Source organism: Podarcis erhardii (assembly GCF_964252035.2).
Source record: "Podarcis erhardii genome assembly, chromosome: 8".
In the NCBI taxonomy this organism is placed as follows: Eukaryota; Metazoa; Chordata; class Lepidosauria; order Squamata; family Lacertidae; genus Podarcis; species Podarcis erhardii.
In genome coordinates, this window is record NC_138499.1 from 2,150,664 (window position 1) to 2,167,011 (window position 16,348).

The 16,348-nt window shown below is 47.8% G+C and overlaps 1 protein-coding gene across 2 annotated transcripts; it reads left to right on the forward strand.

The window, feature by feature from the left end:
- The first annotated feature begins 26 nt into the window (after positions 1-26).
- LRRC14 (leucine rich repeat containing 14) lies at positions 27-15,506 on the forward strand. Of its 2 annotated transcripts, none has more exons than XM_081874383.1 (4): positions 27-177; positions 5,997-6,351; positions 7,133-7,774; positions 14,091-15,506. In XM_081874383.1, exons 2-4 carry the CDS (start codon positions 6,029-6,031, stop codon positions 14,659-14,661), a joined length of 1,536 nt encoding a protein of 511 aa, XP_081730509.1. In that variant the 5' UTR covers positions 27-177; positions 5,997-6,028; the 3' UTR covers positions 14,662-15,506. The 2 variants fall into 2 exon arrangements, with proteins under 2 accessions (XP_081730509.1, XP_081730508.1); XM_081874382.1 differs by lacking the exon at positions 27-177 and adding an exon at positions 621-978.
- Positions 15,507-16,348: the final 842 nt, after the last annotated feature.

Here is a 16,348-nt window from a genome sequence, read left to right on the forward strand (position 1 = left end):
GGGCGGCGGCGGCGCCCCGTCCGCGCCTGCGCACCACGTCCGCGCGGCGCTACGGCGGCTGCGAAGGGGCCGGCCGGCGGTGCGCGCGCAGGAGGCTCTCCGGGCCGCCTCGGGATGGCCTGAGGGGAGAGCGGAGCGTCGCCGAGAGAAGCACCGAGGAGTGGTCGCGGGGGCCCGGTAAGACCCGAGGCCTACCACGGGAGAGAGAGAAAAAGAGAGCGAGCCCGGGGTCGCTGAGGGGATGTCGTTGCCATGGCGACGGGAGGAGGGGGGCCTCCGTGACAGGAATGCGGCGGGGGGGAGGGGCGTGGCGGCCAACGGCGGGGGGGGGCCGAGCCGCGCAACAAAAGAAAGGCCCGGCCTCGCCTTAAAGGGATCGCCTTGCTTTAAAAATGGCCGGGGGGGGAAGGTATTGGGGGGGGGGCGCCGGTTTCCGCCCCTGAGGCCCACAGGGGGAGGGGCAGCCCCCCCCTCTCCGGATCGGATTCCCCGCACAATCGGGCTCCTTCTCGGCCCTAAGCATCGAGCTCCGGCTCCTCCCTCTCCTCTGCCTCGGAAGCAGGCGGCCCCCGCGGCATCGCCAGGCCGGGCTGGGAGGGAGGGAGGGAGACAGACGGCGGGATCCCGGTGCCTGGAAGCGGAGCGGGTCCGATTCGGTGTCGCAGCTGCCGCCGGTCCCCCGATCGTCGCAGATCGGCTTACGGTCCCCGAAACGCAAAAAACACGTAGCCTAAGAACAAAGCGATAAACCCCACCCCGCGGTTGCAAAGGCCCCACGCGTTGTATAATTATCAGCCGGAGGCCCCGGAGGAGAGGAATAACGCCCGATCGCCCAAAGGTGTCCCCGGGAGAGCCGTCCACCCAAACCGGGAGCCTCCCGGGGGTGGGGAGAGCATCACACAAGCGCAGATACGGCCCGATCTCGATTACCGCAGCTCCCCTCTGTTCCTCTGTTGCACGCCAAAATGGCTTCTACAGGTAGAAAATCAAACCATTTTATCAGCGTTGCTTTCCTTTTTTGTATTTTGTAAATTTTTTTTTATTAAATTGATTATTTTTCACAGACAGGAAGCAATAAGGATGCAAAAAAGCACAATCTAACATTTGAACTTCTAATTAGTGATCCTACTATTTTGCAAGTCTTCTTTTGAGGCTCTTGAAACCTCAACACCCCTTCTAATGGTTCTTTACATCTTACACCATTCTCTGCATTTTGTTGTCATTTTTATCCAATGGTTACTCCTCAACATTTTCTAGTTCCTTACTGCTTATCAGTGTTGCTTTTAATGCCGTAACCCACCCTGGGACCTTATGGCAAAGGGCAGGTAATAATAAGGAAATAAGAATGCACAATATCAAATCCATTGGGGCACAAAATGCATTCATATATATGTAGCTGTTAAGTACTATATTAGAAGAGGCAAAAGAGAGAGAAAGAAATCCTTTCTGTCATGGTGCTGAGACAGCCTGGATTGCCAACAGGTTTACTCTGATCTCCCAGAGATCATCTGCCACCATGACCAAGGTGATTTCCATTCTGAAACCAGGCTGGAAGCCAGCCTGGAATGAATCCAAATAATTAGTGTCATCCAGGACTGTCCGAAACTGGAACAGAATGACTGATGCTAATGCCTTCATTAAGAACAATAAATTTGACACTGGATAATTGTTCGGGTCAATAGAATGGTTATTTTTTATATAAAAAACGGAGCTGGAACACCTCAGTGCAGACAGAAGCACCCAGATATGACAAACTCCCTACAGGTAATTGTAACAATGGACCCCTCCCTTCTTTTTGGCAAATGAGGGAATAATGGAAGCTTTCAAGTTTGTGATTTCAAGAGATTGAGCATGCTACCCCTTTTCAGTTACCTATGCTGATTAGGTCTCCCTTGTCTATATCCAAATGAAGTGCGCATCCACTACACTAGCTGCACGATCCGATCCGATATCTTTATTGTTATAGTCCCATACAGAACAATGGAATTGAAAAATCTTCATAAGACATTCAAAGCCCCCTAAAAACTCTGAAACCCCATTTTAAAATACAATATACTCCTATAGAGACTCCTTATACTGCGTTTAAAACCAGAATCGCATTTGGGTAGAAACTGTTTCTCAGGCAGCTAGTCCTAGTCTTTATAACCCTGTAACTTCTTCCAGAAGGCAGAAGCTGAAAGAGATCATTTCCGGGGTGTGCACTATCCTGCGCTATCTCTGCAGCTTTCTTGTGGCACCTGGAAGCGTAGATTTGATCCAAGGTGGGAAGAGGGCACCCAATTATTCTCTCTGCAGTCTTTACAACCCTGGACAGCGTTGTGTTTTCTCTTACCATGCAGCTCCCAAACCACGCACCATAAGTTAATACACTCTCCACAGTGCAATGGTAAAATGCCATCAACGGATCCTTTGAGAGATTGTTGTCTCCTCCCCGGGGCACAAACCTGGGCAGTGAATATGGAGGTCCTGGGGCTACCCAGACAACAAGACCCCTCTCTCAGCCTTGCTGATGTGGTCCAAAGGAAAGCAGAGCATTACGTTTGGTACCAGCTTGGCTGCAAAGTTGCTGGATGGAGGCGTACAAGGCGCCATTCAACTGTCTTAGGGACTCCACTCTGGATTTGTGATGGGTTTACTCCTGAGCCTTTTTTTCTCCCAAAGATATCCCTCAAGGCAGCGGAGGTTTAGGATCAGATTTTGCCTTCTCCACCTAGATGGTCTACCTTCCCAGGTGGACGACCATCCACCCGCCCCTTACAACCCTCTGCTCAATGTGCAGAAACTGCTTTGTTAACTGTTGGACCCCCTCTTGGTTTTGTCCTCTCAATCCACCAAAGCCTATCTTTGCATCCAGGGGGAGTAGCTAACTCACCAAGGGTTTGAGACCCATCAGCTGCCCTCATCTGATTTAGCCAGCCGGGCCCCTTCTAGCTCTACAATTGTAGGAGGTAGATGAGGTTCATTAAAAACAAGGCTGGGGGAGGGATACAGTGGTGCCTCGCAAGACGGAAAACCCGCTAGATGAAAGGGTTTTCCGTTTTGGAGGCACTTCGCAAAACGAATTTCCCTATGGGCTTGCTTCGCAAGACGAAATGTCTTGCGAGTTCCTGCGGGTTTCCCCCCCTTTTTTACCCTTTTCCTAAGCCGCTAATCAGCTGATCCGCGCTAAGCCGCTAAGCTGTCAATGGGCTTGCTTCGCAAGACGAAAAAACCGCTATACGAAGAGCCTCACGGAACGGATTAATTTCGTCTTGCGAGGCACCACTGTATAGTGGGTGGAATTCGATTCACTCTTAGTCTTCAACATTTGTGGTTGCTGCAAAAACTGAAAGCATTCCCCCCCCCCAAAAAAAAACTGCAAGGGCCTAGGTAAAGGGACCCCTGACCATTAGGTCCAGTCGTGGCCAACTCTGGGGTTGCGGCGCTCCTCTCGCTTTATTGGCCGAGGGAGCTGGCGTACAGCTTCCGGGTCATGTGGCCGGCATGACTAAGCCGCTTCTGGCGAACCAGAGCAGCACACGGAAATGCCGTTTACCTTCCCGCCGGAGCGGTACCTATTTATCTACTTGCACTTTGACGTGCTTTTGAACTGCTAGGTTGGCAGGAGCAGGGGCCGAGCAACGGGAGCTCACCCCGTCGGGGGATTCGAACCGCCGACCTTCTGATTGGCAAGTCCTAGCCTCTCTGGTTTAGACCACAGCATTCTCCCCGCCCCCGCCCCCAAACTGCAAGGGCCTAAATACCAGTAATTAGAAATAAGGAGAGGGAATCAGATCAGATACTGGATGCTTTTGCTTGATGGAATTCCTACTTTAGGCTACCAATTTAAACTGTAACACTTTTTTTGTAAAATTGTTTGCATTTCCAATTAAAACCCAATGGTTGTCTTTCAGCTGGCTGAATATCATTTTTTAAAGAAAAAAAATGTTCGGTGTGTTTTTCAAGTTTATTAAGAAACCCTTTCCCCCCTGTTCTTAAAAACTGTTCCACGATGCTTCCATTAAAAAACAAAATAATCCCTATTGTCAGGCATGACATAAAAGGGAAGAGGAGAAAGAAAAAGCACTTAGGCTTCAGTCATTGATGGAGTACTGTATTTTAATATTTTGTTGGAAGCTACCCAGAGTGGCTGGGGAAACCCAGCCAGATGGACAGGCTATAAATAATAAATTATTATTATTATTATTATTATTATTATTATTATTATTACTACTACTACTACTACAACTACTACTACTATTACTACTACGGTGTCTAGATGCAAGCACTTAATTGACAAAGTGTAAAAACAACATTGACCACAGCAGGCTCAAGTATATGGTTGATTCCTTTTGCCTACTTGAAGTAGACTCCCTTATCACTTGAAGGAGCTCTGCTGGCTGGAAGAGAGGCTGGGCTTGACCACCATCATAACCACAAAGCTGGCTCTTTAGTGGGCCCTAGTCTGTGTTTTTTTTTTGGGGGGGGTCATCCTTTTTTTACTCTTCTGCCAGTAGTGCACTAATGATCAACCCAACCGTTTCTTTGCCCTCAGAGTAACACGGCACTAAGATGAGACTGTGGTTGGGGTGAAGACACTTGACCAATGCCATCTCATTTCCAAGACATGCATATATCAATTTATCTGTATCCCGCTTTTCCAACTTGAAACAATGCTTATGGCGGTTTATAACATGTAAAAAATTACATCATTACAAACATAACAAAAGTAGTCATAATAACCTCAAAAAGAACATAACCACAGTGGACAAGAGGAGCCTAGGCAAGACCCTCAGCCATTAACCATAGGAAAATTCCCCCAGAGACAGCAGGAAACCACACATGATCCATAAGTCTCTGAGAGCACACTGTCGTACAGTGGTGCCCCGCAAGACGAACGCCTCGCAAGACGGAAAACCCGCTAGATGAAAGGGTTTTCCGTTTTGGAGGCGCTTCGCAAAACAAATTTCCCTATGGGCTTGCTTCGCAAGACGAAAACGTCTTGCGAGTTCCTGCGGGTTTCCCCCCTTTTTCCCCTTTTCCTAAGCCGCTAAGCCGCTTATCAGCTGTTCCGCTGATAAGCCGCTTAACAGCTGATCGCTAAAAGCCGCTAAACCGCTAATCTGCTAAGCTGTCAATGGGCTTGCTTCGCAAGACAAAAAAACCGCTATACGAAGAGCCTCACGGAACGGATTAAGTTACAGATAGGTAGCCATGTTGGTCTGCCATAGTCAAAACAAAAAATTCCTTCCAGTAGCAACTTAAAGACCAACTAAGTTAGTTCTAGGTATGAGCTTTCGTGTGCATGCACACTTCTTCAGATACACAGATTAATTTCGTCTTGCGAGGCACCACTGTACTTCACCCCTGTGAAGGTTGGAGACTGCATACAGTCCAAATCTGACAGAGTGTTGGAGGTGAGGTGGGTGTTCATTATTGTGGCAGCTGGTGCAGTATGGAAGTTCCAAGATTGTATCCATCGTCATTTTTGAAACTCATTGAGTAGCCTTGCACAAGTCAGTTTCCCAGCCAGTGCTTCTGTAGAGGTAAAAGGTGTAGGGAGGCCTTTTTAATATGCACTGAATGTTTGGAATGGAATGAGAAAAACCCAAAATATTGTCATAACCCATAAGTACCCACTCAACGTTTTGATTGGCCAAACTGGCACAGCCCATTCTGCATTTGTAAGAAATCAATCTTTCAGCGTGGCAGCACCTATATTTTGGAGCTGCCTGCCTGTTGACATCAGATAGACACCTTCACTGTACAGTGGTACCTCTGGTTACGGAGGTCCGTTCTTAACCTGAAACTGTTCTTAACCTGAAGCACCACTTTAGCTAATGGGGCCTCCTGCTGCTGAATATCTTAGATCATTGTTGTTATTTTTTCTTATAATGTTATTTTATCTTTTTGGTAAACCACTTTGAGTTATTTTTTTTATGTTCAAACGGTGTATAAATCTTATGAAATAAAAATAAACTCAGTAATAAATCTAACAGAAGCTATTCTTTCCTCAGCTTTCTGGCTTGCCGTCTGCTCAGTCGCTGCCATGAACTCCCTGGTGTTCCTCTGCTCTCAGAAGGTTGTCGCTGACTTTGATAGCCTGCAAGATGCCTTGGGCTTCCTCCCGAAGGAGCTCTACCCCGTCTTGTTCAAAGCGGCCTTCATGGACAAGAGGACCCTGTCCTTGCAGCTGCTCGTGAACACCTGGCCCTTCCCCGTCCTCAGTTTCCAGAAGCTGCTGCGGAAATGCCAGCACTGCGAACGGGCCCTGATCCGGGAGAAGCCCAACAAGTACTGCATCCAGATGGTTATTTCAGGAGTTGTGACATACCTGATCAAGCTGCTGGAGAACCGGCGTGGCAGTAAGAGGTATGCGATGGTCTATGTAATTCGCTCTATGCAGGGCTGCCCTTGAAGCTGTCCCAGAAACTCCAGCGGGTACAGAATGCTGCAGCGAGGCTCCTCACGGGGTCTCTGCCATGGGAGCATATTCACCCAGTGCTTTTCAGGCTGCACTGGCTCCCGGTGGAGTACAGGGTCAGATTTAAGGTGCTGCTTTTGACCTTTAAAGCCCTTCATGGCCTAGGACCCTCGTACCTACGGGACCGCCTCTTCTGATATGCCCCACAGAGGACCTTAAGGTCCATATATAGCAACACCCTAGAAGTCCCGGGCCATAAGGAAGTTAGATTAGCCTCAACCAGAGCCAGGGCCTTCTCAATACTGGCCCTGGCCTGGTGGAACGCTCTGTCTCATGAGACCAGGGCCCTGCAGGATCTGATCTCTTTCCGCAGGGCCTGTAAGACAGAGTTGTTCCACCTGGCCTTTGGCTCAGAATCAGTTTGATTCCCTCCCCCTCTTTCTTTTTCCTTTCTTCCCCTATGAAGAGATTGCTCCCTAATTGTTTTAATGTTGTATCTTAATCTTTTAAATTGTATTTTAATCAACTTGTTTTTATTATTGGTTGTTAGCCGCCCTGAGCCCGGTCTTGGCTGGGGAGGGCGGGGTATAAATAAAAATTATTAATATTATTATTATTAGGCCCCTGGGCGTCTCCTAAAGGGTGTGGGCAGAGGTGGGCAGGGAGAGCTACCTGGGGGGTGGGACTAGGGTTGCCCTAATGGCTGTTCTTGTTTGGCCTCTCTGGCAGCAAAGGGCCGCAGCAGCGGCTGCAGATTCTCGACATGACTGGCCTCCAGGACGAAGGGCAGGGCCCAGAGAGCATGAGTCTCTGGTCCCGGACGGTCACGCTGGCAAAGGCTTGCCTGGACATCTCCAAGCAGCAAGGCAAGTGGACGAGGCGGACGTCCAAGCGGAGAAAAAGCCCCTACAGCAAACCCCCGGGGCCTCCAGCTCTCCCACCTGTCTCTGTGGACGTTTGGGTGGACCTCTTTGTGAACAGCACCTCCTACGGAGTCCTGAAGGACGCCTTGCAGATCAACAGCTACAATGCCCTGCGGCTGAGGTGCCGGGACTTCCGGGCAGAGGAGCTGTCCATCGCCAGCACCGTGGGGCTGCTGGAGTTCCTGGACCCGGTCGGCGTCCGGCAGGTGGACCTGAGGTTCAACAACCTGGGCCTCTCCGGCTTGCGAGTGGTCCTCCCACACCTGACCAAGTTCACCAACCTGGCGAGCCTGAAGCTGCCCTACAGCAACGTGGATGTGAGACGCCTCACCGTGGGCATGGAGGGGAGCCTGCAGTACTTTGCCAACCAGCTGAGCCGACTGAGATGCCTCAAGGAGCTGAACCTGGGGTCCTCCCGGCTATCTGGCAAGCTAAGGCTGCTCCTAGGGTAAGCGGCTGAAAGGGGGGCTGTGGATGTGTGTGAGCTTCTGCTAATACCCTACTTTGTCACACAGGGCATCATTGTCGTTTGGCATCGTTTCTGTTTTCACGCAAGCAATAATACCAACAATAAAGAGAAAAGAACAAAGCAGAAAAGGAAAGGAAAGCTATGAGGAGAGAAAAGGGAGTGGTAGTATTCCTGTAACAGCCTAATATTAATGATTGATTTTTTCTACCCCGCCCATCTGATTGGGTTTCCCCAGCACTCTGGGCAGCTTTCAACAAAAGATTAAAAATACATTAAAACATCAGTCATTAAAAACTTCCCTAAACAGGGCTGCCTTCAGATGTCTTCTAAATGTCATATAGTTGTTTATAGTTGAAAAGGATCTAGGAGTCTTGGTTGACCACAAACTTGACATGAGCCAACAGTGTGACGCGGCAGCTAAAAAAGCCAATGCAATCCTGGGCTGCATCAATAGGAGTATAGCATCTAGATCAAGGGAAGTAATAGTGCCACTGTATTCTGCTCTGGTCAGACCTCACCTGGAGTACTGTGTCCAGTTCTGGGCACCACAGTTCAAGAAGGACACTGACAAACTGGAACGTGTCCAGAGGAGGGCAACCAAAATGGTCAAAGGCTTGGAAACGATGCCTTATGAGGAACGGCTAAGGGAGCTGGGCATGTTTAGCCTGGAGAAGAGGAGGTTAAGGGTTGATATGATAGCCATGTTCAAATATATAAAAGGATGTCACATAGAGGAGGGAGAAAGGTTGTTTTCTGCTGCTCCAGAGAAGCGGACACGGAGCAATGGATCCAAACTACAAGAAAGAAGATTCCACCTAAACATTAGGAAGAACTTCCTGACAGTGAGAGCTGTTTGACAGTGGAATTTGCTGCCAAGGAGTGTGGTGGAGTCTCCTTCTTTGGAGGTCTTTAAGCAGAGGCTTGACAACCATATGTCAGGAGTGCTTTGATGGTGTTTCCTGCTTGGCAGGGGGTTGGACTCGATGGCCCTTGTGGTCTCTCCCAACTCTATGATTCTATTCTATGATTCTATGATTTCTTTGACATCTGGTGGGAGGGTGTTCCACAGGGCAGGTGCCACTTGTCAGTGTTTGTAAAAAGCAAAAAAAAAAGAAGGAAAGGGTTCTGACCTCCCTTTGTCTCTTCAGCCTGGTCCTTGGACCCTTGTCTGCATAAAAGAGTCCACAAGAATATCCTTGCAGAGTTTTATTCTTAAAAGTCTTTGTGCAAAACACGACTGAATAACTATACACACCAGCACCAACCAACCCAAACACCAGCCACAGCACAAACTAACATTTCTCACTTATATATACAGCTTGGTGCAGACCGCTGAGTCATGCTGACCCAGCTTTATTTGCATTAATGAAACAGCGGCCATTTGAGCCGTGACATTTGAGCCCTTCTGTTTCTTAAATGCGAAAAACCCCAACAGAAACAATACATGCATACATACATTATATACATAAACCCAGTTTTGTCATCAATTCATTATGGCATGTTGCTGGCAAAGGCTTGGTAAACAAATCAGCAATATGATCTTGTGATTGACAATACTCCAGTTTGATCACCCCATTCTGTACACAATCTCTCACATTCGCATGACGGATAGCAATATGTTTTGATGCAGATTTCATTATTTCCGAGCCCGCTAATGCAATGCACGATTGGCTATCTTCATACACTTGGATAGGCAAATCAACTTTACAATCTAGATCTTTTAGTATCTGTATAAACCACAGGATTTCATTGCATGCTAGCGACAGGCTTCCATATTCTGCCTCACAGGATGAGGTCGCAACAAATCCTTGTTTCTTTGACCTCCATCCAACTATGGAATTGGCAAACATCATGACCATTCCACTTGTAGATGTTCTGGTAGCTACACAGCTTCCCCAGTCCGCATCAACAAACACTTCTAGTTTTTCATCTTGTGTACTAGATATCTTTAAACATACATTTAATGTCCCCTTTAGATATCTGATAAGCCTTTTCAAAGCACACCAATCAGCAGTACTGGATTTAGATACACGTTGGCTCAGAACATTTGTAGCACATGCAATGTCTGGCCTTGACCACTGGCTTAAGTACAACAGTGATCCTATTTCTGAGTGATACAACTCAGGCTGATCAAATTCATCATCACACACTGTCTTTGGGAAATCTGGTGTCATGGGAGTCTGAACTGACTTGCAGTTTTCCATGCCAAACTGCTCTATCAAATGAAGAATTTTCTCTTTCTGACTCAATAGGAAGCTTCCATCTGCTTCCTGCCTTCTACTCCCAAGTAATTGCTTACAGGCCCTAAGGCTTTAAGCTTAAACCTCTTTTTCAGTTGGCTTGTGAGCTTCTGGATCTCATCTGTGGAACTCCCTGCCACAAGCAAATCATCAACAAAGACTAAGAGCATTAGATATTTGTTGCCTGTCCCCTTGGTGTACAGGCATGGATCAGCCACACTCTTTTTAAAACCAAGTTTTACAAGAGCTTCATTTAAACACTGGTTCCAACACCTTCCACTTTGTTTGAGGCCATAAACAGCTTTTTTCAAACGCCAGACTGCACCATTCTCCTCTTCAAACCCAGGGGGTTGTCTCATTAACACTTCATGGTCTAAATTTGCATGCAGTATGCAGCATCAAGATCAAAATGGTGCACTGCTAGTTGTCTTACAGCAAAATAAAAAAATTCCTTCCAGTAGCACCTTAAAGACCAACTAAGTTAGTTCTTGGTATGAGCTTTCGTGTGCATGCACACTTCTTCAGATACCACTTCTTCAGGTATCTGAAGAAGTGTGCATGCACACGAAAGCTCATACCAAGAACTAACTTAGTTGGTCTTTAAGGTGCTACTGGAAGGAATTTTTTTATTTTGTTTTGACTATGGCAGACCAACATGGCTACCCATCTGTAACTCTCTTACAGCAGCAATGGAAAGCATTAAACGAAAAGTTTCACTCTTTACAGTGGGAGAAAACACTTCATCATAACTCTCCCCTTTAATCTGAGTGAACCCTCTGGCTACTAATCTGGCTCGAAAACGTGGTTCCCCAGATGCAAGGGTTTTCCTTTTGTAAACCCACTTGCATGACACCACTCTGCCACCAGGGGGCGGCATTATGACCTCAAACACTTTGTTACCTTTAAAAGAGTCCATTTCTTCTTTCATGGCTTGTTCCCACAAAGCACGTTCTCCAGGGGGTAAGTCTAAGACTTCATTATAACTTTGTGGTTCCTGGTCAGCGAAGTCTGCACTTCGTGACAGAACCACGCATCCTGGGTGTAGATTGAAACGCCACCCTTTGCCATAGGACTGATATCCCACAAACCGCAGTTTCTGCGCTCTAGCGCCCCCTTTCTGGCGCTGAGCTTTGGGGATATTTACATGTGCCCAAGAACCCCAGTTATGGAGCATTGTCCACTCTGGTTCTTTCCCAAACAACACACGATAAGGAATATCTTTTATAGAGCTAAACCAGGTTCTATTAATCAAAAAGTTCGCTGTCAGGAGACGACGTGGAGCAGAGACAGCAATCGATTCAGAAACGTAAGCAGAAGGGGTTCTCTTCAGGGAAGAAGAACACGCGTTCTGCTCAGTTTGTGTCTGCATTTTCTCGAGAGGAGAGAAAGATACCTCGAGGAACATGGTTGCTGGACTCTGGGAGCAGCAGGATTATCTGCAACAGTCAGGAGGAGTTTAAGACCCTGGGGAAGCCACAATTTAAAACTGATTAGGAAGATAGATAGCTGCCTTCCCCTGAATCAGACCCTTCATCCATCTTGCTCTGTATTGTCTACACCAGGGTAGCCAACCTGGTGTTCTCCAGGTGGTGTTGAGCTCCCAGCACCCATCAACCCAGCCATGGCATTTGGGGAGTCTGGCAGCCACTGGAGGGCATCACTGCCTTACACTGACTGGCAGCAGCTTTCCAGGATTTCAGGCAGGGTATGGTCCCAGTCCTACCTGGAGATGCTGGGGATCGAACCCTTGGGCCTTCTGCATACAAAGCAGACACTCTGCTGCTGAGCTGCAGCCTTTCCCTGCTTTTCCTTTCCACCTCCTTGACGCTGCTGACTCCATGGCACAGCAGCCAATCTTTTTTAAAAATAATTTATTATTATTTTTCTCCTTAATATTTTCCACAGTACAATAACATACACATTTACTTTCAGCTCTGCCGAGCCTGTGGCTTCCCTCCCTTCAGCTGGTTTTCCACTTTCAAGTCCTATCTCACAGTTTAGCTCTTTAACCTGTTGTCCACATTGTAGGATTTATGTCACTAGTCCTGCTAATTTTTGCAATTATTATTCAAATATACAATAAATTTACTCCAGTCCCTTTGAAATTTTTGATTGTCCCGGACTCAAATCCTGCAGGTCAGTTTGGCCAGTTCTGCAAAGTCCATCATCTTCGCCTGGCACTCCGCAGTCGTTGGTAATTCCTGTAACTTCCACTTTCGGGCATTAAAGCAGCCTCTTCAGGTGAAGCATCAGCCTGGGCCAAACTGGTTTGGTGCGGCACGTGGAAATTCAAAAAGAGAGAACACAAATATACCTGTAGTTTGCTCTGCACGTGCTGGTGTGGATTCTTGGTGCTGCATGCTGGCCCCCGTTTAAAAGAAGGCTCAGTTTCCAGGCCCCAAAAGTTTGCAAGTTGTGTAATTAGCAGTGGTTGAGATAAAGCCATTTATTTATAGCTATCAGACGTTCCAACCCGCAAAGAAAAAAGTCACAGTGTAAAAAGGGATTTCAGCCCTTTTCCAGAATACTCCATGTCATTCTCGCCTCCCTCTGGTTTCTGTTGTTTCCCTCTGCTCCACCAGGCATTTATCCAGCACTCCACTCATAGTTTTTTCTAGGGGGGGGGGGGGAGTTGGTGCTTCTGCAGACTTTGAAGTGCATGAAATCCACTGATACCTTCCTCTTACGCATCAGTGGTTCCCTTTTGGCTACTGTTGTGGAACTCCCTCCCTATGGAAGGAAAAATCTTCCACACACATTGATGACTTTAGACATCCTTCGAAGGCACACCTGTTTATGCAAGCCTGTGTGGGGAGGTGTGTGAATGAATGATCACTGGAGCTCCTTTTCCTGGACTGTTTTTCTGGGTATTAACTGAACTTCTCAGTCAGTGTTTGAAACTCCCATTGTTCCAGGCGCATTTTGCAACAGGGAATTTCATTAGTGCAAGAAGTTTCTGAGCTCTGCGCACAGTACTGCGCTTAAGATTTCAGAGTAAAACTGCAGAGTGGAAGAAAAGGAGGACTTTTTCTGCCTCCCCACTTCCAACTACTCTGTGAAGACGAGACCCTCTTAAGAATATTGGGCAGGGGAAGGACCAGACCATGTAAAAAATGAACATAATATGTAACACTAATGTCTCACTACAAATTAAATTGATCTGTAGAAAACGTAGCTTAAAAAAAATGTATTTTTGTAAAGTAAGGAATTTTTAATACAAATATTTTTAATGAACATAATATTTTAGCTGCAGTTGATTCATTTTCAGCTTTGTATTCTTGTTATTTAACAAGCGCGCCTAGACATTCCTTTGTTGTGCCCATAACCTAGGTTTAAAGTGCGATTTAGCTTCTCGCTTTTATATCTCAGTTTCTAACACTGTTCTCAGTGTTGAACTGTATTTACTAAGCTGAAGTTTTGTTTGATGATAAGTTTTTATTACGTAACCCACTCATGAGATCTTGCATAAACAGCAGTATGTAAGTTGGATAAGTAAAGAAGGATCAACACTCAGAGAAGGAACTGGCTGGCTACAGTGCGAATGGTCTAGATCCCACCACCCATTCTTAGAGCCAGCGTGGTGTAGTGGTTGAGAGCGGTAGTCTCGTAATCTGGTGAACTGGGTTTGCTTCCCCGCTCCTCCACATACAGCTGCTGGGTGACCTTGGGCCAGTCACACTTCTCTGATGTCTCTCAGCCCCACTCACCTCACAGAGTGTTCGTTGTGGGGGAGGAAGGGAAAGGAGAATGTGAGCCGCTTTGAGACTCCTGAAGGGGAGTGAAAGAGGGGATATCAAATCCAAACTCCCCTTCCTCTTCTTCTTCTTCTTAAGTCAAAAGGCTCCTAGGGTGCTTATGCTATATAACAAAATAATTCCTGTCCTCAGGCTTGCAGTCTAATATGACAGGACACAAAAGGAGAAAAGGAAGGAGAGAGAAAAAGGTTGCTAGTTTGCAAGTAAAAATATTTCAAATGTTTGAAATTAATCAGGGGATGAATTAGCTGGAGGGCGTGTTGAGTGTGTCTAACTGTGGCTCTTTTCCTGTCTCCACAGTGACTTGCAAAGCCCTTTGGAGAGCCTGGAGCTGGCCTTCTGCTACCTTCTGCCCAACGACCTGGCCTACCTTTCCCAAAGCCTCCACACTCCTGCCCTGAAGAAGCTGGACCTCAGCGGGAACAACCTCTCCGACTGCCTCCTGCAGCCTTTCCAAGGCCTGCTGATGGAGGCCGCCCCGACCCTCCTGCACCTGGACATCATGGAGTGCCGCATGATGGACACCCACCTGAACGTCCTCCTGCCGGCCATCTGCCGCTGCTCGCGGCTCCGCTACCTGGGCGTGTTTGGCAACCCCATCTCGGCCAAAGGACTGAAGAACCTCCTTCACAAGACGGTGGGCCTCTTGGACTTGAAGCTGGTCATCTACCCCTACCCGGTAGACTGCTATGGGGATGACCTGCCGTGGCCCCCCACTTCCTCCAACCTCCTCAACGGCAACGTGGACGAGGAGAAGTTCTTCCGGGTCAGCAACGAACTCCAGCAGATGCTGCTGAGCGCTAATCGGGCAGACGTCACCTGGACCACGAACCTCTGCCGCCACAATAGTCTGGACTTCTTTAGTTTATAGCCCCACGCGCATCTCCTGCCAAGAGACAAGGAATGGGGCTTGTCCTCTCCTGCTGCCACTTGCCTGCCAACGCTCCCTGTCTTGCACCGTACTGCAGTGGGCCAATGCTGACTGCCTTACCTGCCCTGGTGCATCTCAGCCGGAAAGATCCACCTGGGAGAGCCTTGCAGACAGCACCTTGAGTGGCTGTCTGTGCTCTCTTTTTGGCAGAGACTGAGAGTGTGTGGAGGCACCATAGTCTTGCTCTGCTCTTTCTTCCTGCCAGGAGAAGGATGCAGCTGCCTTTGCCTGCTTGTCCTCAACCTTAAAGGGGCAGGCAGGCAGGGGAGCCTTGCATTCCTTCCAGTCAGCAGAAACAGCGCTGTAATGACTATGGAAGGAGGGAACAGGCAGGCAAGTGGTGGCCAGGAGAGAGGAGCGGATGGAATCTGCCCTGGTGTGGTGGCGAGTGGCGGATGGGTATTTCTGTTAACCTAGGACGGCCAGCAGTGAATGCCAGGTCAAAAGCACGTGAGCCCTTTCTGGTGCATGTAAGAATACCGGGGGTTAGGTTTTGGATTTTTTTTTTCTCCCCCAAACATCTATTTTGTAACATCTTAGTTAGAGCTTAGCAAAGTGGATATTACCGCCTCTCCTTCTGTGTGTTTGATGGGATTGCCAGAGGTCATTTGGGTGGGTGCCTTTGAAATGATTTGGTCCCTTTCAAGACTTGACAGGAGCGGGAAGATTGTCAATCCGGAACCTGGAATAAGGCCTAAATATTGTAAGGGCCGAAGGAAGGGGAGGTGAGATTATATACAGAGAACTTTGGGACCTGAAATAAAAGATGATTTGCCTGAGAGCAACTGAGGTGTCTGGCGTTTGCTTATGAAGAGGGTTCAGCTCACATATAAGAGTAAGAGAAGTGTTCTCATCAGTGGGTTAGATACGGTTCTCCTGAAAGCCCCATAACACCTGGCTTCTGGCTGTGGGGAGAAGTGGGTGTTGAAGTCAGTAGGGGATTGTACCGTGGCAGGTACAGCTGTTTTTTGCATCTCACTGGCAGCCTTTGCCAACGTGGTGTCCACAAAATGTTGCTCGACTACAACTCCCCTCAGCCCCAGCCATAGTGTTTTTGTGGCACTTGCTATAGTTTCACGCACACAAGTAAAGGATAAGCAGAGGCAACCGAGTGTTACGGAGCCGCCACATGAGCAAATTGGGATGGATGCTCAATAAACAGGTTGTCCGAAGGAGCTTGGAAACCGTAGCAGAAAAATCACCCCAGTGCAGAAAAGGACTAAAATTATGGAGGGCGGCAGGCATGAGTTTAGGGCTCAAAGGCCAGGGACCATCAAACCATGTTTGGTTTGAAGCCTAAACCTTGCCATAGTACCTCCTGAGCAGGCCTAGAGAGGATGGCATCCCTACAACCAGTGAGAAGATCTTTAATGATTGCTTAACGTGCAGATCTTGAGCCAGTGGGAGTTATTCCTTGTCATCTTCCTGTCTGGAATTTTTGCTTCTGGTGCTGCTATTTATGCACAATACCCATAACCCTTCTGCACTTATGCACACACAATGTTCTGAATTTCGCCCCTGCCCCTAGCTTGAGATGTGTTGATGCTTTGAGTCTATCCATCTTTTCACATTGAGATAGAAGGCAAATCAAGATCTCTAGTGCATTGTTTTATAACCCTTGCAATTT

What these genes read in the sequence shown, in the direction of transcription:
- LRRC14 (XM_081874382.1), top strand. An exon ending in AACCGGCGTGGCAGTAAGAG is followed by an intron (nt 6,352 to 7,132) that starts GTATGCGATGGT and finishes CCTCTCTGGCAG; the next exon opens with CAAAGGGCCGCAGCAGCGGC. An exon ending in AAGCTAAGGCTGCTCCTAGG is followed by an intron (nt 7,775 to 14,090) that starts GTAAGCGGCTGA and finishes CTGTCTCCACAG; the next exon opens with TGACTTGCAAAGCCCTTTGG.